The following is a 24,888-nucleotide window of genomic DNA, read 5'->3' as shown; positions in this document are numbered from 1 at the left end:
ACACATTGTCTTGCTATCAAGTTATTCTAGTACTATTCACCTCTGACTACCTTGGACATCAAGACACTTCAGGGCTCTCCACTGTCTGTTATGTTTACATTCCCTTTATTTTGAGGGCACGAAATGTGTAGAGATTTTACTGGGCCTCCCTTTCCCCAGACACACATGCACGTCTGCACAAAAGCTAAAATTAGTTACATCAAGCAGTGCACAATCACCCATGTTTTAAATTGAATTTGGTGAAGAGCACTTGAATTCTTTTTTTTTTCTGTTTAAACTTAAATTATGAAAAAAAACATTCATGAGCAACTACCATTTAACAACTGGATATTTGTTTCCCATAAGAAAGAGCTCCCCAAACACTCATACTTTTTTTTTTTAAGCAGTAGGGTCTAGAAAGCATGATTATAGTTTGATATGAAGTATGAGCCCTGGGTTGGTCTTTCACATATAATTGTTCAAGTAAATGACTGGAAATAAACTTGAGTAAACATTTGGATTTTTATTAGGATATTAAGATACTGAAAATAACACACATCAACAACAAAGAGCCTTATTTCACTTTTTTGAAGTGCACATGGTATTATGGACAAAATGAATGCATTATTTTTTCGAGTTTTATAATCTTTAAGTGTCTCATAAATGGATGCAGAGAGTGATGAGTTAAACTCCTGTTCACAAACAGTATACAATATTTTGCGTATATTGACTTTACTTAATTTTAAAGTTTTATTTCCAAAGTTAATGTTAAATGCCTGGTGCATATACTGTTATCAAGCAGTTACTCTCATTGTCGTCTCAGACATGCAAGCATTTTGCTAAATATAAATCTACAAGTATCACACTGCATATACTTCAGAAGTGGTCAAAACAAAGGAGGAGGCTGGGTAGTTTGAGTTCTTTCAAATCTTAATTCAAAACAGGAGATTTTCATCTATGTCTTCTGTAAAAAACAAAAACAAAACATACTTTTAGAAAGTAGCCAGAGCAGTAATATAAACAATGTTAGAACTAGGGGATCAGAGAACCCATCAATAAGGTGGTACGATGGTGGTTCTCAATGCAGGTAGGGCGTCAACATCACCTGTGAAGCTTTAAGAACTATATATCCTTGGGTCTCACTCCTGCCCCCCCGAATCAGCATCCCCATGGGTGGGCCAATGGCATGTATACATTTAGAAAGCTCTGCAGGTTGTTCTGATATAGGGTTGAGAACCACTGATAGAGGAGGTTGAGGGGAAACCAGGCAAGAAGTGCCAAGTATACTAATCTGTAAGGGTTGCTAAAATATAACCAAAATAAATAGAAGTATAGTGCCAGTTATATCAAATTTCCAATCAAGTAATTGTAAAAGAACTTGTGGCCACACTAATGGAAGAAGACAGCACCCTCTGGGGGATATAAGACCACTCCTTAGCGTTGTGGCCCACCCTTACTCAATAATTCTTGAACAGATACCTAAAGCAGATTAATCTGAAGCATACTACCCTGTCTGGGACACCAAGTAGTTTTCCTTCCCAATGTAAGTTTTCCTCTTGCCCCAAGAGAGGGAAAGATTACAGACTTTTGCTGTATTTCTTGTGAGCACTGGCTTCACTTGTAAGGTAGGGATAATAGTCTTCTTACTTATAAATTTACTCATATTTGCACTCATACGTTTTGTCTTCTTTTTTTAAAATTTAATTTAATTAATTTATTTTTATATGGCAGGTTCTTATTAGTTAATCTACTTTATACATATTAGTGTATATTTGTCAATCCCAATCTCCCAATTCATCCCACCACCACCACCTCCTCCTCCCCCCAGCCCCGCCACCGCTTTCCCCCCTTGGTGTCCATACATTTCTTCTCTACATCTGTGTCTCTATTTCTGCCCTGCAAACCAGTTCATCTGTACCATTTTTCTAGATTCCACATATATGCGTTAATATACGATATTTGTGTTTCTCTTTCTGACTTACTTCACTCTGTATGACAGTCTCTGGGTCCATCCACATCTCTACAAATGACCCAATTTCATTCCTTTTTATGGCTAATAATTATGGTAATATTCCATTGTATACATGTACCACATCTTTATCCATTCATCTGTCGATGGGTATTCAGGTTGCTTCCATGTCCTGGCTATTGTAAATAGTGCTGCAATGAACATTGGGGTGCATGTGTCTTTTTGAATTATGGTTTTCTCTGGGTATATGCCCAGTAGTGGGATTGCTGGGTCACATGGTAATTCTATTTTTAGTTTTTTAAGGGAACTCCATACTGTTCTCCATAGTGGCTGTATCAATTTACGTTCCCACCAACAGTGCAAGAGGATTCCCTTTTCTCCACAACCTCTCCAGCATTTGTTGTTTGTAGATTTTCTGATGACGCCCATGCTAACCAGTGTGAGGTGATACCTCATTGTAGTTTTGATTTGCATTTCTCTAATAATTAGTGATGTTAAGCAGCTTTTCATGTGCCTCTTGGCCATCTGTATGTCTTCTTTGGAGAAATGTCTATTTAGGTCGTCTGCCCAATTTTTTTTTAACTTTTTTTTTATTAGTTTCTGCTTTATTCTGCCTATTTTTTGATTGGGTTGTTTGTTTTTTTGATATTGAGCTGCATGAGCTCAATATCCACTTCTTTCTATTACTCTACGAGGTGGGTCAAAGAAGATCTTGCTGTGATACATGTCATAGAGTGTTCTTCCTGTGTTTTCCTCTAAGAGTTTCATAGTGTCCAGTCTTATATTTAGGTCTTTAATCAATTTTCAGTTTATTTTTGTGTATGGTGTTAGGGAGTATTCTACTTTCATTCTTTTACATGTGGCTGTCCAGTTTTCCCAGCACCACTTATTGAAGAGACTGTCTTTTCTCCATTGTATATCCTTGCCTCCTTTGTCATAGATTAGTTGACCATAGGTGCATGGGTTTATCTCTGGGCTTTCTATCCTGTTCCATTGATCTATATCTCTGTTTTTGGGCCAGTAACATATTGTCTTGATTACTGTAGCTTTGTAGTATAGCCTGAAGTCAGCGAGTCTGATTCCTCCAGCTCCGTTTTTTTCCCCTCAAGATTGCTTTTGTGTCTCCATACAAATTTTTTTGCTCTAGTTCTGTAAAAAATGCCGTTGGTAATTTGATAGGGATTGTATTGAATCTGTAGAATGCTTTGGGTAGAATAGTCATTTTCACAATACTGATTCTTCTTCCAGTCCAAGAACATGCTATATCTCTCTATCTGTTTGTGTCATCTTTGACTTCTTTCATCAGTGTCTTATAGTTTTCGGAGTACAGGTATTTTACCTCCTTAGGTAGGTTTATGCCTAGGTATTTTGTTCTTTTTTTGCAATGGTAACTGGGATTGTTTCCTTAGTTTCTCTTTCTGATCTTTTGTTGGTAGTGTATAGGAATGCAATGAAGAACCTTACCAAATTCATCAATCAGCTCTAGTAGTTTTCTGGTGGCATCTTTAGGATTTTCTATGTATAGTATCATGTCATCTGCAAACAGTGACAGTTTTACATCTTCTTTTCCAATTTGGATTCCTTTTATTTCTTTTTCTTCTCTGATTGCCATGGCTAGGACATCCAAAACTATGTTGAATAACAGTGGCGAGAGTGAACATCCTTGTCTTGTTCCTGATCTTAGAGGAAATGTTTTCGGTTTTTCACCATTGAGAATGATGTTTGCTGTGGGTTTGTCAAATATGGCCTTTATTATGTTGAGGTAGGTTCCCTCTGTGCCCACTTTCTGGAGAGTTCTTATCATAAATGGGTGTTGAACTTTGTCAGCAGTTTTTTCTGCATCTATTGAGATGATCATATGGTTTTTATTCTTCAATTGGTTAATATGGTTTATCACATTGATTGATTTGCATATTGATTTGCATCCCTGGGATAAAACCTCCTTGATCATGGTGTATGAATCTTTTAATGTGCTGTTGGATTCCGTTTGCTAGTATTTTGTTGAGGATTTTTGCATCTATATTCATCAGTGATATTGGTCTGTAATTTTCTTTTTTTATAGTATCTTTATCTGGTTTTAATATCAGGGTGATGGTGGCCTTGTAGAATGAGTTTGGGAGAGTTCCTTCCTCTGCAATTGTTTGGAACAGTTTGAGAAGGATGGGTGTTAGCTCTTCTCTAAATGTTTGATAGAATTCACCTGTGAAGTCATCTGGTCTTGGACTTTTGTTTGTTGGAAGATTTTTAATCACAGTTTCAACTTCATTACTTGTGATTGGTCTGTTCATGTGTTCTATTTCTTCCTGGTTCAGTATTGGAAGGTTATACCTTTCTAAGAATTTGTCCATCTCTTCCAGATTATCCATTTTATTAGCATAGAGTTGCCTGTAGTAGTCTGTTATGATGCTTTGTATTTCTGCAGTGTCCGTTGTAACTCCTCCTTTTTCATTTCTAATTTCATTGATTTGAGTCCTCTCCCTCCTTTTCTTGATAAGTCTGGCGAAAGGTTTATCAATTTTGTTTATCTTCTCAAAGAATCAGCTTTTAGTTTTATTGATCTTTGCTATTGTTTTCTTTGTTTCTATTTCATTTATTTCTGCTCTAATCCTTATGATTTCTTTCCTTCTACTAACTTTGGGTTTTGTTTGTTCTTCTTTCTCTAATTGCTTTAGGTGTAAGGTTAGATTGTTTATTTGAGATTTTTCTTGTTTCCTGAGGTAGGTTTGTATTGCTATAAACTTCCCTCTTAGAACTGCTTTTGCTGCATCCCAAAAGTTTTGGATTATTGTGTTTTTGTTGTCATTTGTCTCTAGGTATTTTTTGACTTCCTCTTTGATTTCTTCAGTTATCTCTTGGTTATTTAGTAATGTATTGTTTAACCTCCATGTGTTTGGGTTTGTTATGTTTTTTTCCCTGTAATTGATTTCTAATCTCATAGTGTTGTCATCAGAAAAGATGCTTGATATGATTTCAATTTTCTTAAATTTACTGAGGCTTGATTTGTAACCCAAGATGTGACTTATCCTGGAGAACGTTCCACGTGCACTTGAGAAGAAAATGTAATCTGTTGTTTTTGGGTGGAATCTCCTATAAATATCAATTAAATCTATCTCGTCTATTGTGTCATTTTAAGCTTCTGTTTCCTTATTTATTTTCGTTTTGGATGATCTGTCCATTGGTGAACATGGGGTGTTAAAGTCCCCTACTGCTATTTTGTTACTGTTGATTTCCCCTTTTATGGCTGTTAGCATTTGCCTTATGTATTGAGGTGCTCCTATCTTGCGTGCATAAATATTTACAATTGTTTTATCTTCTTCTTGGATTGACCCCTTGATCATTATGTAGTGTCCTTCTTTGTCTCTTGTAATAGTCTTTATTTTAAAGTTTAATTTTTCTGATATGAGAATTGCTACTCCAGCTTTCTTTTGATTTCCATTTGCATGGAATATCTTTTTCCATCCCCTCACTTTCCATCTGTACATGTCCCTATGTATGAAGTGGGTCTCTTGTAGACAGCATATATATGGGTCTTGCTTTTGTATCCATCAGCCAGTCTATGTCTTTTGTTTGGAGCATTTAATCCATTTATGTTTAAGCTAATTATCAATATGTATGTTCCTATTACCATTTTCTTAATTGTTTTGGCTTTGTTATTGTAGGTCTTTTCCTTCTCTTGTGTTTCCTGCCTAGAGAAGTTCCTTTAGCATTTGTTGTAGAGCTGCTCTGGTGGTGCTGAATTCTCTTAGCTTTTGCTTGTCTGTAAAGTTTTGATTTCTCCATCGAATCTGAATGAGATCCTTGCCGGCTAGAGTAATCTTGATTGTAGGTTTTTCCCTTTCATCACTTTAAATATATCGTGCCACTCCCTTCTGGCTTATAGAGTTTCTGCTGAGAAATCAGTTATTAACCTTATGTGCATTCTCTTGTATCTTATTTGTCATTTTTCCCTTGTTGCTTTTAATAATTTTTCTTTGTCTTTAATTTTTGTCAGTTCGATTGCTATGTGTCTTGGCATGTTTCTCCTTGGATTTATCCTGCCTGGGACTCTCTGTACTTCCTGGACTTGGGTGGCTATTTCCTTCCCCATGTTAGGGAAGTTTTCAACTATAATCTCTTCAAATACTTTCTTGGGTCCTCTCTCTCTCTCTTGTCTCCTTCTGAGACCCCTATAATGCAAATGTTGGTGTGTTTAATGTTGTCCCAGAGGTCTCTTAGGCTGTCTTCATTTCTTTCTGTTCTTTTTTCTTTATTCTGTTCCATGGCATTCCACCATTCTGAATTCCACCATTCGGTCTTCCAGGTCACTTCTGCCTCAGTTATTCTGCTATTGGTTCCTTCTAGTGTATTTTTCATTTCTGTTATTTTATTGTTCATCTCCGTTTGTTTGTTCTTTAACTTTTCTAGGTGTTTGTTCTTTAATTCTTCTAGGTCTTTGTTAAACATTTCTTTCATCTTCTCGATCTTTGCCTCCATTCTTTTTCCGAGGTCCTGGATCATCTTTACTATCATTATTCTGAATTCTTTTTCTGGAAGGTTGCCTATCTCCACTTCATTTAGTTGTTTTTTGGGGGTTTTATCTTGTTTATTCATCTGGTACATAGTCCTCTGACTTTTCATTTTGTCTATCTTTCTGTGAATGTGGTATTCATTCCACAGGCTGCAGGATTGTAGTTCTTCTTGCTTCTACTGTCTGCCCTCTGGTTGATGAGGCTACCTAAGAGGCTTGTGCAAGCTTCCTAATGGGAGGGACTGGTGGTAGGTAGAGCTGGGTGTTGCTCTGGTAGGCAGAGCTCAGAAAAACTTTAATCCGATTGTCCGCTGATGGGTGGGGCTGAGTTCCCTCCCTGTTGGTTGTTTGTCCTGAGGTGACCCTGCACTGGAGGCTACAGGCCATTTGGTGGGGCTAATAGCAGACTCTGGGAGGGCTCATGCCAAGGAGTACTTCCAAGAACTTCTGCTGCCAGTGTCCTCGTCCCTGTGGTGAGCCACCACCACCCCCACCTCTGCAGAAGACCATCCAACACTAGCAAGTAGGTCTGGTTCAGTCTCCTATGGGGTCACTGCTCCTTCCCCTGGGTCCTGATACGCACACTACTTTGTGCGTGCCCTCCAAGAGTGGAGTCTCTGTTTCCCCCACACCTGTCAAAGTCCTGCAATCAAATCCCACTAGCCTTCAAAGTCTGATTCTCTGGGAATTCCTCCTCCTGTTGCTGGACCCCCAGGTTGGGAAGCCTGACGTGAGGCTCAGCACCTTCACTCAAGTGGGTGGACTTCTGTGGTATAATTGTTCTCCAGTTTGAGTCACCCACCTAGCAGTTATGGGATTTGATTTTATCATGATTGTGCCCCTGCTACTGTCTCATTGCAGCTTCTCCTTTGTCTATGGATGTAGGGTATCTTTTTTGGTGAGTTCCAGTGCCTTCCTGTTGATGATTGTTCAGCAGTTAGTTGTGATTCCAGTGCTCTTGCATGAGGGAGAGAGTGCATATCCTTCTACTCTGCCATCTTGCTGTCTTCTTTCTGTTCAGATGAGAGATGTCCCTCCTATTGACTTGGAGGCTAATCCTCTGCCTGTGCTCAGGATCTCTTCTGATCTCAGAATTCTCCCCTATTTTCCTCTTTTTTTCTTATATCCTCAATCTTTCTTTTTTTTTTTTTTTTACTGGGCCCTTCCCATTAATGTTTAAATATGCTGCATATCCAGCCTTGAGAACAGTACCTGGTACTATGTAGACCACCAGTAAAGACTTGTTGAAGGAAAGAATGTATGAATAAATGATACATTTATTCTGCTTCTGTTCTTGTGTTTTCTGTCTCAGTGGAAGGTACCTCTCCTTACCCTGCCTGGCGTGTGCCAGGAACCTAGGCATTGTACTTGTCTTCCTCTCAACCTAACTGCCTGCTTCCTGCCTCCACGTGTTTCCTATGAAACACTGTCTTATTATTTCTGCATGTTGTATGTCTTGAATATGTTTATATTCTCAACTATATCTTGAATATGTTGATATTTTAAAATATATTTGAATATGTTTACTTTCCTTTTTCCCTACTATAACTGCCCTAATTCAGGTTCTCAACAACTTTTGCCTGGATTCACCACAATAGTTCTCTGGCGTATCCACAATATAACCAGAAGAATCTTTCTTAAGTACAAATCCAGTGAAATCACTCCCTTGTTAAAAACCCTTTGGGGATCCTCCAGTACTGTGAGGATAATGTCTTTAACTGGCTTAGTAGGACCTGCATGATGTGACTCGTTTCCCCTGTTCATCTAGCTTGGAAGGTTTTCCTAAAGATTAATGTGGATATATGTTAATCCACAGTATGTCATAGGCATTAAATAAATAAGACTCCTTCACCTCGTAATTGAATCCCATTTTTACACACAAGGAAAATGAGACTTGCTGAGGATAAGTGGCATGCCCTAATTCGCATAGCTAGTTAATAACAGAGCTGGAATATTTGAGCACATCTAGTTCAGAGCAAAGGAGGTTAAAATTCAGGACAGCACTGGCTACAATTTATCTTGTCCTGTGGATTTCTCCGTCCTGCGGGAATACATTTGTATGCTTATAAATAGACATTTTTTTTCTTTGCCTAGCTGAATCTCAAAGCAGCAACTTGTTTACATGTCCTGACTGAATATTTAATATCTGCTTTATTGGCTTATTGTGTGATAATTCTTTCCCTTCTTCAAAATGTAATCATGGCCAAACCACAGTGAACAAACAAGAACATTAGGAGCTTTGCGAGTCACAGAACTTTAAGCCCTTCCTGATTCTCCCAGACAACCACCCAGCACAGGGCCTGAGTAGGCCCATATGCTGAAGAGCTGCCAGAAATTTCAAAGGAAGAGTGAAGTGCAACTGGTTTCCTTAAATGGTCTCTCTTTAAATTTGCCTTTGGATCACTCCTTTAAAATCACGTGCCATATAAAAGGGTATACATAAATATGTCCTGTCCCAGCTAAGTTTTTTCTTGATAATGGTGGAGGGGAGGGGTTGGGGCAGCTGTCCTTGGGTACATTTTATTTTTTCAACATGGGAATTGGAAAAAACATTGTTAGCCATTATTAGGGATGTATATGAATTTGTAAGTACTGTGCTTATAGAATAGGTGTTAGAAAGGAAATTGGCATTATTTGCATGAGACTGGGTCTTAATTGCCTGTTAATTTCCTATTGATGTTAATAGGGTATAAACAGTATGTGGTCCACAGTCTCCACTCTGGCCCCCAATGATCCCCATCTCCTGTGGTCTCCCCCCACATTGTAGCAGGGTTAGACTGTGTGACAAACAAAATATGGCAGAAATATGTCACTTCTGAGATTAGTCCTACAGGGAACTGCGGCTTCTGTCTTGGACTCTCTCTCTCTCTCTCTATCTCTGTCTCTGATCACTTGCTCTGGAGGAAACCAGATACCATGTTATGAGCAGCACTGTGCAAAGGACCACATGGTGAGGAACTGAAGCCTCCTACCAATAGCCATGTAAGTGAGCCTAGAGCAGATCCTAAAGCAGATCCATACAGGTAAGGTCCTCCCGGATTCCTGATCCTCAGAAACTGTGAGAGAGATTTTAAGCTTCTAATCTTTAGGGTAATTTGTTGTGCAGAAATAGGCAACTAATACACAGAACTAGGGGCTTACAAAAATATTCATTCTTTGCTCATTGCAGTTGTACTTATTTCACAGAATAACATTGTAGAGGAAAAGGACCTTTTCTGCTTATCAGTTTATCAATAAATAACTAAATCCTCATATTCCAACTCTTTCTTTCCAATTTCAAGCCATCATACATATACATAAAGAATATTTTTAGAGTGAAGTTCACACAAGTTACCTCTTTTGGGGAAACTCTGACCTTTGATGAACTTACTTTTCTTTATTTATTGGCTGCATAGTCATCCTACATATACGTATGTCGTGAACACATGGGTAAAACCTCTGCTTTAGAGATTTGATGTTCATTGTTGATTTACATTCTGTGAGCAGTTTTGATTGCTCATTTTTTGAACACCTGTCATATCTTGATTATTAAAAACAGGCTTGCTCATAAAAATCAACTGTAACTTAGGAAAAGAAAAGGAAGTACATTAAGACATAACCTAGCAAAACAAATAATGTCTAAATTTAAATTCCTCCGCTGCAGGGGGAATTCCTTTTGGATTAAAGGAATAACACCTGGGCACAACTGGTGGAAATCTTTAGTGTGTTGGTAGTAAATTCTAAGATTCTTCTGGCATCTCCCATTTTCAGAATCAAGCTTGCTGTTTTACTCTTCACATATGTTTTTTTAAAGTTTGGCCCAATACTCAGGTTAAGGAAGGAAGTAAAGTCCTTCCTTCCTTCTGTAGAAAGGTAGCCTTCGGAGATTAGGCTCAGCTCTCTGGACTCACATCACTTTCTTAGACTTAGCCAATTTCTGAGACCTCAGTGCAGTTACCCCTTAAATATTCGCCCTTGCTACACTTTGAAACAGAGATCATAAAGGGAGTAAGAAATAACCTTGCAGTCTGCCACCTTGTGGTCTCTAGGTTTCAATTTGAACACACGGCAGGACCTGTCTATGAGGGCTGCAGGGCTTAGGGCTTATCTGGAGAAGAGGACACCCCTCTCCCTGGGCTGATGATGAATTTACCTTCTTTAATTTCGAAGCAGTGACCCCACTCCTCCAGGGTGATGTGTTTATCCTTGTTGGGGTCACACTCTTCAAAGAAGCGCGTTATGCAGTGTTCCAAGGGCACCAGAGATGCCCGCAGAGGAGCGAGCTCAGAGTGGGTCAAGACTCTGCAATGAGATAAATGGCAGCCAGTTAACTGGGTTACTAACTTGTGTCTGAAGAGCTAACTCTTATGATCACCAAGGGCATTTTTCTTCCCCAAGGCTGCTGAGGACGGCAACTAAGTAGTGCGTTCATGAAGAACTACAAACGAAATAAACGATTTGTGGGTAAGACAGACAGCTTTGGGGATGTCAATTCATAAGGTTTCCTTCTTCCCTGGGAACTCTCCTCCCTCCACCCTAAATTTATAGGGCTGCATCCCAACAATCATGTTTATACAACCTGGCTCTTACCACCGGCCGTACCGGATCATTCCAGACGTAGGTGCTTAATCCAACTCGGGCCAATCAGATTAGCTTCAGAATTTAGGATCACGAATGAGAAAGGGTGGGTAGAGCCTCTCGGGAGGCTGGACCCTAACATGTAAACGTGGGAGCTTGTGGAATTGTGGCCATATTCTGTTATGTTCAAAGCAGCACTTTTCTTTTTTTCTTAAATTTTTTTGGATGTGGATCATTTTTAAAGTCTTTATTGAATTTGTTACAATATTGCTTCTGTTGTATGTTTTGGTTTTTTGGCCGCGAGGCATGTGGGATCTTAGCTCCCTGACCAGGGATCAAACCCACACCCCCTGCATTGGAAGGCGAAATCTTAACCACTGGACAGCCAGGGAAGTCCCTCAAAGCAGCTTTGTGTTTAGACTCATAACCGTATTTGCTTGACATTTCTGTGTTCTAAAATGGAACTGGGAAGTTTCCTAAATCTGTTTAGAATTCTTGGGTATAGATAACTAGACGTTATATCAGGGAGATGACCTAGTTAATGGGAAGGTGGAAAGATTTTACCTGTCCCTAGGATGTTGATCCAGTTCACTAAACTGCCAGTGTACAGGATACACATACATGTGGTAGTTTTTCTTAAAGTCTCTTAAGAGAAGGTCAATTGAGTGGTCCCCAGCCAGGAGTCTCTTTTCATCCAGGTAAATTTTCTTGACCTGAGATTAGGAAGGGAGATGATCATTAGAGAATCAGACAAGTGTGATGGAATTATCACTTGCTAAACTTTACTTGAAGAGTATTCCTAACATGATGGAGGAAAACAAATCCAGAATGTTATTTGAGAACAAATTACATGCCTTCTAATCAACACTACAGCTTTCTGCATAGAATAGCAGCTAACATTTAATTTTTACCAGTTTTTTTTTTTTTCCTTGCGGTACGCAGGCCTCTCACTGTTGTGGCCTCTCCCGTTGTGGAGCACAGGCTCCAGACGCGCAGGCTCAGTTGCCATGGCTCACGGGCCTAGCTGCTCCGCGACATGTGGGATCTTCCCAGACCAGGGCACGAACCCGTGTCCCCTGTATCGGTAGGCGGACTCTCAACCACTGCGCCACCAGGGAAGCCCCGCAGCTAACATTTAAAAAAACCTGGGGTTTTCAGAAGAAATTTAAGACTTTTTTTGATCTTTTAACCAAGTGATGTTCCTCACATTTCTTAAAACTATGAAAAGGTTTTAATGAAAAGGGCTGAACTGACCTAGACAAAATTGTTCATTTGTTGGTGAAAAGTTCTGTTCTTCCCCACTGGCATATTCCATTCTTTTTTTTTTTTTAAGATTTATTATTAATTAATTAATTAATTAAACTTATTTTTGGCTGCATCGGGTCTTAGTTGAGGCACGTGGGCTCTTCGTTGTGGTACGCAGGCTTCTCTCTAGCTGTGGCGTGGGCTCTGCAGCTGTGGCGTGCCAGTTCCAGGGCACGTGGGCTCTGTAGTTTGCGGCACTCAGGCTCTAGCTGAGGTGTGTGAGCTCAGTAGTTGTGGCGCGTGGGCTTAGTTGCCCCGCGACATGTGGGATCTTAGTTCCCTGAGCAGGGATCAAACCTGCGTCCCCTGCATTGGAAGACGGATTCTTTACCCCTGGACCACTGGGGAAGTCCTGGCATACTCCATTTTTAATCCTTTATGTATTTCCATCCAGTGCCTGCTGCGGCTCAGGTTAGGCCTGGCGTGAGGCTGCTTGGCACCCCCACTGAGATTTCCCTGTTTTGTATTTAATGATCTCAAGGCTGTCTGTGGCAATGTGTAGTTAAAGAGAGAGGATAGAAATCATTTAGGGGCAATGCATATAAAACTATCAGCTTGCGACGTTACCTATTAGTGCACTGAGTAACTGGAAGCCATCAGAACTTCTACTTGTTCTCATGAACACATCTACCAATTTCCCTCCTTGTCACCATGCATGAAATTCCTTCGTTCCTCATCTACGAAGCCCAGCCGCTCACTGGTGCTCAGAAGCTCACCCCTTCTCATCTACTCAAGAATACCCTGTGGCAGTTGGGCACCCTTCCTTCTTTACTGGATTATTTCCAGAGGTGAGCATACAAACATCCTCTATCACCTCCCGCTGGTAGATAGGACCCTTGAACTCACATTCCTCTCCACCTGTCACCCATTTCACTTTTCCCCTTTACAGCAAAATGTCTTCTATACTTGCTGCTTTTACATCATTCCTCCTATTCTCTTTTGAACCCTATGCATTCAGGCTTTTCTCTTGCAAAAACAGCTCCTGTCAAGGTCAACTATGACTGTCATGTGCCAAATCTGGGGCCAACTCTCAGTCCTCATCTTAACAGCCTGTAAACAGCATTTGACACAGTTAATGCACACCCTCCTACATGTTTTATTTTTCTCTTTATAGCATGTTTCATCCCACCTGACATAACATATTTGCATAAATGTTTATCTGCATATATTTGTACATTTGCTTGTATGTTCATATTTGCATACATGTGTATATAAGTATATATCGTCTCTTTGCCTAGAATGTAGGCTCATGAAGGCAGAGATTTTTCTTTGGTCCCTTGCTGTATTTCCAGCATGTAAATCAATTCCAGGTACCTGGTATACACTCAATAACTATCTGATGAATGAATTTTCCCTGGGAACTTCTAGGATTAATATTCTGCACTTTTTAATCTTAGTATATTACTGACATTGTTAATAATGGATTTCCCTTATAGCATAAATTTATGTCTGGCCTATAAAGGCAAAAAACACGTTTTGATTTAAGTAATATGCCTGGGCCTGAACATATAAACGCTGAATTGAGGTTCACTTTGGTCAACAGAGTTTGCTCTAGGGATGTGTTCAAAAGCTCTTGCTCAGGCCCCTGCCCTGCGAGCAGGAATCGGGTGGTTTGGCTGTGTCCCAAACTTTGAGGTGTGAAGGATGACCACTACTATTCTGTTAATCCATGGGTGTTAACCAGGTGTGGTTGCTGATATGCAGAGGAAGGGCTGATATACCCCTCCCCCATCCCCTCCCCCCCACCCCACCCCATCCCCTGTAGACAGACACTTAGGTAGCTGGCCGTGGAGAACTTACTTTATTTCTCTGCTTCTCATTTAGATATCCAGTGTGCTCAGGGTTAGGTTCATAAAGCTGCATGAGGATATTCTTGAGCCAGTCTCTCATCCTTAGAGGGAACTGGGTCACTTCAAAGTCCGTACAAACAGGAATAGCTGCTCCAGGCAGAAAGTAAATTAATTTTAATTTTGGGGTCTTACTCCGGTCCCAAGGAAAGTCCTCATACAGGACGCTTGACAACTTCTGGTGACTGACAGCATCCTCACTGCCCCTCCATCACAATGGTGGTCCTTAACCCTGGCGCCCTAACAGAATTGCCAGGAGTGTTTAAAAAACATACCAGATGCCAGCTTCCATTCAAAGAAATCCTGATTTAATTGATCTGGGGGAGGAGCCTGGGCATCAGGATGTTTTTAAAAGCTCCAGAAGTAATTGTGATGTGCAGCCAGGGCTGAGAACCACTACTCTAGAATCAGAGAGTTGGAATTCAGAAGTGGAGGTCACAAGAGCTCTTTGTTAGGAGAAAGGAGAAAAAGGCAGAAGTTAGCTTATACTGTGGAAATAATGTTATATCTCAGTGGCTTAAGGGAACAAATATTTTTTTCAGGTTTATTGAAATATAACTGACATACCACACCGTAAGTTTAAGGTGTGCTGCATAATGACTTGACATACATATATTGTGTAATGATTACCACAGTGATCATTAGTTTAGTTAAACATTCATAACCTCATATAGTGACTTGAGTTTTTTATTTCCTTGTGGTGAGAACTTTCAGGATCTACTCTCTTAGCAACTTTCAAATATACCATATACAGCAGTGTTAGCTACTATGTTGTACATCACATCAAACGTTTATTTCTCCATCCTGCTACATGTCCCCTATAAGTTGGAAGGAGAGCTCTGCTCGTCTGTCTCTCTGGGGCTCAGAATGGGGGAGACACCGCCATTCAGCATCATCTCAACACGAGGTGAAGAGGGTATGGAGAGCCATACACCAGCTCTTAAATGCTCTGTCCAGAACTCCCATGGATGATTTTTGCTCAACTTTCACTGGACAAAGCAACTCATATGGCTGCATCTAACATCAAGGGGGCTGAGAAACTGAATCCTCTCCTGTGTCTGGAAAGACAGGAGAGGTTAGTAAGCACTGCTAATGTGGAGAATCACTTAGCAACCAGGAGGTCCAAACACAATTGAGAGTATCCTGGGGAAGGAAGACAATTTCAAAAAATTCTGGAAGACTATGCTGTCACTAAAACTTCTTGACAAAGGCTTAGCTTTTGGAAGAGGACAACTAATTTAACAAAATTCCAATGATTCGTCTCAGTTATTAAGCGGATAACATTAGCATAGTGGTTCTGAACCCTGGCTGCACATTAGAATTGTCTCGGTTACTTTAAAAACAAGTGAAAAAACAATGCCAAGGTTCCAAGCCAGTCCAATTAAATCAGAATCTCTTATGGTTAAAGCCTACACATTATTCTTCTAATTTTTAAAAAAGTCTTCCCAGTTATTTTAATGTGCAGCCTGGATTCAGAACTACATTAACTTTTTGTTGTTGTCATCTGCATATATATGAGTACATATATATATGTATATAATTCAGATTCACCCAAAACACTTTCAGCAGTGGTGGTTAGACTCTTACATTTGCAGGCTCCAAAGTAATCCAGCTGTAGTTGGTGCCCCTTTTTGGTCCCCTCCAATCTGCACTTAGTAGCAAAGAGATGGCAGGAGCTGGCATAGGTCTGATTGTCAGTGCCACAAGCCTAAGAAAGACAAGTATGAGAGAAACCTCAAGCTTAGGAATGTCCATTGGGAAAACACTCTGTTCCTTAAAGTCTGTCTAATGAACTGCTGTTTCTATTGACTGTTGTTTAAATATTAGATGATAACCTGGGCATTTACTTTTTTCTTTAACAAAAGATTTCAACTGCAAATTACTTTCATTCAAATCACTAACTGTTTGATGCCCCTTAAAGACCATTTTGTAGAATCCTTACTTGGTCAAGGAGTTTTGTAGGAGGACAAGTCACTGGATCTTGGCAAACACAGTGGGGTTTTCCCTGTTCATCAGCCTTGCAGACGTGTCCTCTTTTACACTGGAAGCTCATGCAAGAATCTAACAGAAAAGTTTGGACAGGAAACATGGACAAAGCTAAACTGAGTACGTAAACTCAAATTCATCCAGACAGTTCCATTTGCATGAATAAGAGAAAATTTGGGAAAACATTAGAAGCCTTTTTAATGGATGTGTTAATTCTCAGGTGGGACCCTCTGTCTCCAGACTATTTTACATAATAGTCTAGATTTCTTTGCAGTTTGGATTGGGGATTTAAAAAGAACAAACAACTTTTCTTGACCTGCCGGCAATGGTCATAGCCTGACATCTACAGAGCAGTGCTGTGCAAGTTGGTCAAAAGTTAAATAAGCCACGAGAATTTTATGGTTGAAATTCAAAATTTTGTGATTGGGGTATGTGATTAAGAATTAGGTCTTTACTAAATATGGGATCTCAATTCTAATGTATGGATTTGAGTGTAAATAAGGTAGAATCAATTTTTCTTCTTCGAAGCGAAAGGACTTAGAGAAAAAGAATTCTAGCTTTTGCAGTAACATTGCAACCGGATTTCCAGTTTGTAAACAGTTACCATAGTTATAGATCAAATGTGCACATGAGAATTCAACAATTTATGGGAGCATTTCCTTGGGGAGGAGTGGGGAGAGGAAAAATTCTGTGCAGTAGTCACAAATGAAGGCGTGGGGATAGCCCAACATAGCCCATTCTGTCTCTCTCCTCACATAGTCACAGACCGCTTGCTTAGCCCGTACTCACCGACATTGTGCACCCTTGTGTTGCCTTCAGTTGAACTGTCATCTTCATTCGGTGAGCTTTCTGCTTTCTTGGCCTTTATAATAACAAGAGCAGAAGTTGAAGTCTATTTTAGGGAAAGCGTTTACATAATTTATATTTCCACTGTGTGTACCTTCACAGATCTTTTCACACTCCAATCGTTTCAGATCTCAGAAGGAGAAGACACCAGCCGCAACCGTGGAAATAGACAGTAACCCTCTGAGAACAGGAGCCGTTTCTATCTTTATGAACTGGGTTCAGTGCTATATCTCTGGGGATTACCCAATAAACATTGGAGCTAACATCAGAAGCGAAGTTGGAACCTCCCCTTTGGTTTGGGAAAACAGTAGAAATGCAGTATTACCATGTGATTCTATAGTTAAGACATGATTACATTAGGAATCTCTGTGACGCTATTGGGAAATGTTTCTTACCAGGTTTCTAAAATGTAAGAAAACGCCTGCCTTAGAATGGCAGCAGAGTTCTCAGGAATTGAAGTTAGTACTCACCTTGCCCCCCAAAACCTGTGCTAGGGGCTCCTGGTGGGTGGCTGCCAGAGTTTGGCATGAAAGCTCCAAATGATTAAACAACCAAAGAACAAGATGTTTCTTCCCTTCCCTCACCCTGTTGTCATTTCCTGATTATCATTTTGGTGTGTGTTTGCTTCATAAAGCTGTAGCTGAAGTCTTTGTTCTTTGCCTTTATAGCTAAATCAATAAACATAGCTGGATCTCTTACGTTATTACATTAGAGGCATTTTGCTAGACATTGGTGATCAACTTGACTGTGACCTGGCACCTGCTATCAGGGCATGAGAACAGCAGTTGTCATACCTCCCATCCCTCTTATCTATCAGAATTTACCACTCTAGTCCATGCCAGGGACGTTCAACTGCCAGTATCTGCCTCTCTGTGCCTGGAAAACCACGGCACTCTCTATGGCCTGCTCAAGGACAGACTGGAAGTGCTGGGGAATTCACACCTCTCCTAGTAATCCTCAGCTTATATAAAAGCTATAGCTCCCTCACTCTCCAAAGGGGCTAATTCAGAGGCATGTGCTTTACATGGCTTTAATTATGTACCGTTGATTAGCTTCCTTTGTTCCCTGAACTTCTCAAACAAACTGCACTAACATCCAGGATATGTTTCTAGGGGAACCCAAATGAAACAGGCATTTTCAGACTAATGATGGAGATGTAGAGAAAAATAAATAATTATAATATATTTTAGTAATGTACTAAGAGATGCGCACAAGGGATTGCAAGAGCACAGAGAAAGGTCATGCCCATTTTTGGAAAAGCTAACCACTTTATCGGAAAAGCACCATTGTAAATAATCTCACCCCTCGGTTTTCTACAGGTTCGTTGGTATCTACATTCTCATTCTCACGTGCTTTTTCTCTTTGCTCCTCGTATTTAATGTGATGGTAATTGGACTGAGCTCTTTCATTTTTCAGGAAAGACTCGCTTGGGTTGAAGTCCTCCTCACTTGCACTGTGCCTGGGGCCATCATCACCGTCATCATCAGCCCCATGATTTCTGGGCATGATGTTACTGTCATCCGTAGGCTCCACCAGCAAAGGCTCAGAAAGAGTCTTTTTGTCCATCTCCTCATGGTTGCTGATAACTTCAAGGCCAGGCTGTCCTTCTTGGCTCTGCCATTCTTTATCTTGGTTGGGCTTACTGATTTTTGATGCAGTTTTCTCTTCCATTTCTGCATTGGAGTTTTCCTCTTCTTGTTCTTGGCCACCCTGTTCCAATTCATCTTTCTGCATCTTGCTTACTTGAGTTGGTTGATAGGACTCTTCCAAAATATCATCGGACTGTGTACTGTCTTCTTCCTGATTGCTGGTAGAATGCTCCTCGGGAACTTCTCTCTCCCCTTCTTGGTTATCACTGTGGGTACCAATTTTACCTGGCTCTTTCTCCCCTTCCTCTTCTCCATTTGGGATATTTGGATCCTGCTCTTGGTTTCCTGGAACACCTAGGTCTTGGCTATGTTTGCTGCTGCTGTTCAACTGAGGATGTGAGTCATTTATAGGTTGTTCTTGGATTTCCTCTGTCTCTGTGATGCTTTCTTGTTGATTCGAATCTACAATGGAACTAACATCATGACCAAGGAATCTCTCGGGGAGTTTTTCCTTTGGAGGCTCACTCATATCTTCTTTTAGGTCCAATGTACCTTCAGTTGGTGTAGACTCCAAATTCTCAATTAAGTCACTTTCACTTTTCTCTTGATCCTGTAATCCCAGGTTTGGGCTGTAACTCTGGTCCTGATCTACTGACTGGTCATGGTTTTCCTCCTCTGATGTTAGTACTGAAGATTTTTCAGGCTAAAAAGAAAAAAGTTTATCCTTGAAACAAATAATAATGTCATATCTACATCATATTTACAATTCATAAGCCAACATTGAATATTTCTTAATTCTTTTTCTTCACATAATGTCTTATAAACTTATTTTTTATGTTCTTCACATTCGATAGCTACAAGTTTAACCTGAACTTGAATTTTGTGAAATAAAACAATTATGTAGCACTTCAGCCCAAGAAGTAAAACTCATGAATCCTCACAATTCTGTTAGAGATTGGAGGCAGTTGATGTGATCATCATCTTAAAAAAATTAAACTTAGAGTGAATAAGGTAGTCTCTTTGACCACGCTTTAGAATTGAGACCTTGGGAGACAAAAGTCTGTACTAGTATAACCATGTTACTTTTACCTTATGAGTGGGATGGTCTTCTATGGATACTTCAGTTTCCTTTTCATTTTCTGCATCTTCAGCCCTTACAATGGGGATTGCAGTGTGCTCAGATGTTACCAATATTTCAGCCTGTTGGAAGGAACTCAAGGAATCAGCAGTTGGGTTGGAATGATCAGATAGGAACCTTGCTTGTGTCTGAAAAAATTAAAAACTGGTTTGTTATTCATGCCTAAATGTTAATGTTTAAAATTTCTAGCTACTTTTTTCTTGACATCATTGTTAGTAGTAATATATTTCATTTAAAACATCAGTTAAAAGATATTCTCTAGAATTTTTAAAGATACAAGCAAATAGTTAGAATATAATCTTAAGTGAAAACAAAATCCCAATCATGATTAAGAAAAAGTTATATATGCAGAGAATGGGGGAGGATAGGGCCAAAATGATTTCAATAATAGCAACCTTTGATTTTTGGAATTATTTTCTGTGTTTTTCAAACTTTTACAAAGCATTTGTACTTTATAATTTTGAAAAATGTTGTTTAGCATAAAGTTGAAATCAAATTAACCATAAGCTATAGCACTGTGCATTTTCTTAAATTAACTTTTAAGTACTCACTGATAATTAGCAGAAAAAGTTATAAACCCTTTATTCAATATTTGTGTACTTTTGTAACTCTATCAGTCATATTCATCAGGAAATCATGTAATAAAAAAAATTTAATCTTGAACTAATTGAAAAACTGTATGAAACAGGACACCAAGTTTAGTAGGGCTGAACAGCTATGGAGTATTATTTCCTTTATAAGAATAGCTTTATTTCTAGCAAGACTGGAGGCATAGATGAAGAGCTGGGTGGTGATACATGATGGAGAAGTTGAACAACTGGACGTAGAGATAAGAGACCTTTCTTCAAGTCTTGACTCTGCTATTTACTATGTGTGGTGGTTTGACAAATTGTTCATCTGTACTCTCTCATCTCTCAAGGTGAAGTGAGCAGAAATATCAAGATAAGTCTACGTATACAAGACATTTTGTGAATTTTAAGGGGTAACCCAAGTGAAAAATTACTATAGCTAGTAGTAATATCACACAGTGGTAATAATATGAACTGTCTGATATCTTAGGCAGGTATTCATCACAGATCTTTATTAGAGAGATACTGTGAACACTCGTGTCAGGTCCAGGTATAAGTATAAAACTAAGATTTTATTTGAATTGACTTGTCTTTATTCCATTACCAGGTCCTGTAGTGCTGATTATATAATGTAAAGAAAGTCATGGAGTACAGGATTTTATTGATTGATTTATTGATTGATTTAATTTTAAAGTGGAATATAAATTACTTTTTTAAAGTTTTTATTTCATATTGGAGTATAGTTGATTAACAATGCTGTGTTAGTTTCAGGTGTACAGCAAAGTGATTCAGTTATACATATACATGTATCTATTCTTTTTCAAATTCTTTTCCCATTTAGGTTGCTACATAATATTGAGCAGTTTCCTGTGCTATACAGTAGGTCCTTGTTGGTTATCTATTTTATTCTATTCTATTCTATTATTTATTTAGTTAGTTTTTGGCCACACCCCACAGCATGTGGGATCTTATTTCCCTGACCAGGGATCAAACCCACGCCTTCTGCATTGGAAGGCAGAGTCTTAACCACTGGACTGCTGGGGAAGTCCTGTATTGTTTTATTAATTTTTATTGGAGTATAGTTGCTTTACAACGTTGTGTTAGTTTCTGCTGTGCAGCAAATTGAATCAGTTATACGTATACATATATCCACTCTTTTTAAGATTTCCTTCCCATTTAGGTCATCACAGAGCACTGAGTAGAGTTCCCTGTGCTATACAGTGGGTTCTCATTAGTTACCTATTTAATACATAGTAGTGTATATATGTCAGTCCCAATCTCCCAATTCATCCCTCCACAACCAGGATTTTTTTTAGATGTGGTTTCTTCTCTTGCTTCTTATTACCTTTTCAACTAAAAGGAATAATCATATTTGAAAAAATTTCCAGAGAAGCCATTTTTAAGAGGAGCATGGAGAAAGAACGGTGGCCAGGTTGGCAAGTTGCCGGCAGGGACTGGATGGAGGACAATAGTGGAGGAGACTTTAGGCTTATTAATGGAGAACTGCTCCCCATCTCTGCACCCTTCCTCCTCCACTCCCCTTCAGCAAGCTGGAAGAAATGCAACAGCTTATCTTTCAGAAACACAGCAGCTTATCTTTCAGAAATTTTCAGAAAGTGAAATTCTGTTTCATCGTTCTCTCCACATGTATGTTTGTAACAACATACCCTCTGGAAATCTGTGTGGTTTCTCCAAACCATACAGAACCCACTTATTTCTGGAGAATTCAGGCAGACAGGGAAAATGATACAAGATTTTTAACAGGTACATCCTTTGAGAAGATACTTAGTTTTTTAACACGGGACTGAGTCTGTATGAAAAAAAACTTCCTAAGAGGGAAACATCTGGAACATGTCTATATGCAGGCGTGTCATTCAAACATTTAGTTCAAAGACCCTTTTGATGCTTGTTTACATAGTGGCAACAGCTGCAAGGGCAAACCGCATTTTCAGGAGAAAACAATGGTTCTGTGGGAACTTCTCTCTGTGCTGAACATACTAAGTATTCCACTTCTGTAATTTCAGAGGAGAATTTATAATTACAGCGGGAGTAGCTCCTCACTACTTAAGCATGATTCTTAGCAGTGCTCATAAATTCTTTTTTCTAAGAACTACTTGGTCTGGGTGGCATGGTGTCTATCCTTGCTGACACATCTGTCAACCAGAAGCTATCCAAAAAGCAAGGACAGGGACTTCCCTGGTGGTCCAGTGGTAAAGAATTTGCCTTACAATGCAGACGACGTGTGTTCGATCCCTGCTCAGTGAACTAAGATCCCACATGCCGCGGGGCAACTAAGCCCGCGTGTATCAACTACTGAGCTCACACGCCTCAACTAGAACCCGTGTGCCGCAAACTACAGAGCCCATGCGCTCTGGAACCGGCATGCCACAACGGCAGAGCCCACACCACAACTAGAGAGAGGACTGTGTACCACAACGAAGAGCCCACGTGCCGCAACTAAGACCTGATGCAGCCAAAAAGAAAATAAATAAATAAATAAATAAATAAATCTTTTTTTAAAAAATGGAGTATGCCAGTGGGGAAAAGCAGAACTTTTCACTAACCAATGAACAATTTTGTCTCGCACGCCTCACTTAGAGCCCATGTGCCGCTAACTACAGAGCCCACGTGTCCTGGAGCTTGCGCACCACAACTAGAGAAGAGAAAACCTGCACGCCACAACTAGCGAGAAGCCTGTGCACCACAAAGAAAGATCCCGCGTGCTGCAGCTGAGACCCGATGCAGTCAAAAATTTTAAAATATATAAATAAATAATAAATAAATCTTTAAACAAGAGCAACAACAAAAGCAAGGACAGAATCTTAGATGTAGTAGAGAGGGAGGGAGAGAAGGGACAAGAGATAAATTGCTTTGTCTATTTCAAGGAGGTTGATTCATCCATTTGGTGAAAAGGAAAAAATGGCACAAATCCTTTAGTCTGATTAAGGATGATATGGATCCTTTGGGAGATATCCAAATGATCATCCAAGCTACGGTCCCATTAAATAAACAAAGACAACTTTCAGGTATTTTGAGGCTGCTGACGTGGTCTCAGATGATCTGATTTGTGCGTGGCTGATTTATTGCAGTGTGAATGGTGGGGCTAGTATATCTGGCTGTGAAGAAAAGAAAGTTCTAGTCCTGTCTGCTTTCAGCATGTTTGCTTGGACGTACCCCCAAGTGTGAGTTAGGAGCTGATTTATGGTTACCATATCATTTCCTGTCCCTAACCTATTGGGTCCTGCTTTCATTATAGACTCAGAATTTCTCAGCCAGTATGTATTGATCTTGAAGAAAATGCTGCTGGTGAGTGTGGGTATTTGCTCCAAGATTTCTCATACTAATTTCTTAGATTTCTCATATTGGCCTGGTGAACTTCCATAGGAGAAGTTATTTCTTCCTGTTCTCTTTGGTATTTGGTCATATTCCCTGGCTAATAGACTGTTAGTCAACACTTTCAGCTGCGTACTTGTATCTTGTAGAAGCTGTTAGCTCTTAAAGAAATATTTTTTTTGTCGACCTTTTTTTTTGTTGTGTCTCGTGGCTTGCGGCATTTTAGTTCCCCAACCAGAAATCAAACCCAGGCCCCTTGCGGTGGAAGCATGGATTCCTAACCACTGGACCACCAGGGAATTCCCAAGAAATATATTTTTTTAAAGTACCTTATTTCCTTTTTACTAGTCATTCATTCCTTGCTTGGGAAAAAAAATAATTTGATTAAAATAAAAATGAACTTATCTATAAAACAGAAATAGAGTTACAGATGTAGAAAACAAACTTATGGTTACCAGGGGGGTAAGGTGGGGAAGGGATAAATTGGGAGATTGGGACTGACATATACACACTACTATATATAAAATAGATAACGAATAAGGACCTACTGTACAGCACAGGGAACTCTACTCGGTACTCTGTAATGGCCTATATGGGAAAAGAATCTAAAAAAGAGTGGACATGTGTATATGTATAACTGATTCACTTTGCTGTACACCTGAAACTAGCACAACATTGTAAGTCAACTATACTCCAATAAACATAAAAAAATTAAAAAAGAGAACTTCAAACCATTCTATAAGAACATTTAATTAATTAATTAATTAATTAATTAATTAATTTAGGGAGGGTGGTCCCTGATTTGTTTATTTCTTAAAAATTTAGGGCTATATAAAATCAAAAACACCTCACAAGTTATATGACTAACATGCTACTAAGTAAATAGCACAAGCTGAAGAACATTTTCTTTTAAATGGAGGATTTCTAAATTGAATGTCAGGAAGGAGAGATGTAACAATAGAAGAAAGGATATTTACCGGGATTGCAACTGCAGTTCCCAAAATGAATAGGAAAAAGATCACAGACTTCATTTTTCTAGACCTGTAAACCAAGAAGATAATTAGCAGTAGTGGGTAAAAGTTTCCTTGTAAAAGATTAAAAGATACTCTGCTTAGCTAATATTGAGCTTGATACTGTCCTTTGAATTTAAAGGCAATTGCTGTCCTTGTGGACTAACATGTCTGAAAAGACCGATTGATGACAGTTTTTACCCAATCATGTCCCTCTGAGAATGACTCCTTGATTTTTGGGCCCAGCTGTGTT

General features: G+C 39.4%; 1 protein-coding gene across 1 annotated transcript; it reads right to left on the bottom strand.

Annotated features, from left to right (window-relative positions):
• Window positions 1-556: 556 nt before the first annotated feature.
• Window positions 557-24,666, bottom strand: SPARCL1 (SPARC like 1). Its single transcript, XM_079700132.1, has 10 exons — window positions 24,603-24,666; window positions 19,675-19,851; window positions 18,299-19,288; window positions 16,940-17,012; window positions 16,107-16,225; window positions 15,752-15,872; window positions 14,118-14,254; window positions 11,577-11,725; window positions 10,588-10,736; window positions 557-943 (listed from the first exon to the last, which is right to left on the bottom strand). Exons 1-10 carry the CDS (start codon window positions 24,654-24,656, stop codon window positions 915-917), a joined length of 1,998 nt encoding a protein of 665 aa, XP_079556258.1. The 5' UTR covers window positions 24,657-24,666; the 3' UTR covers window positions 557-914.
• Between the last annotated feature and the right edge of the window lie 222 nt (window positions 24,667-24,888).

The sequence above is a fragment of the Hyperoodon ampullatus genome (assembly GCF_949752795.1).
Source record: "Hyperoodon ampullatus genome assembly, chromosome: 1".
NCBI classification, from domain to species: domain Eukaryota; kingdom Metazoa; phylum Chordata; class Mammalia; order Artiodactyla; family Ziphiidae; genus Hyperoodon; species Hyperoodon ampullatus.
Note: the sequence above shows the minus strand (reverse complement) of the source record. Positions and strands in the feature narration are given on the sequence as shown.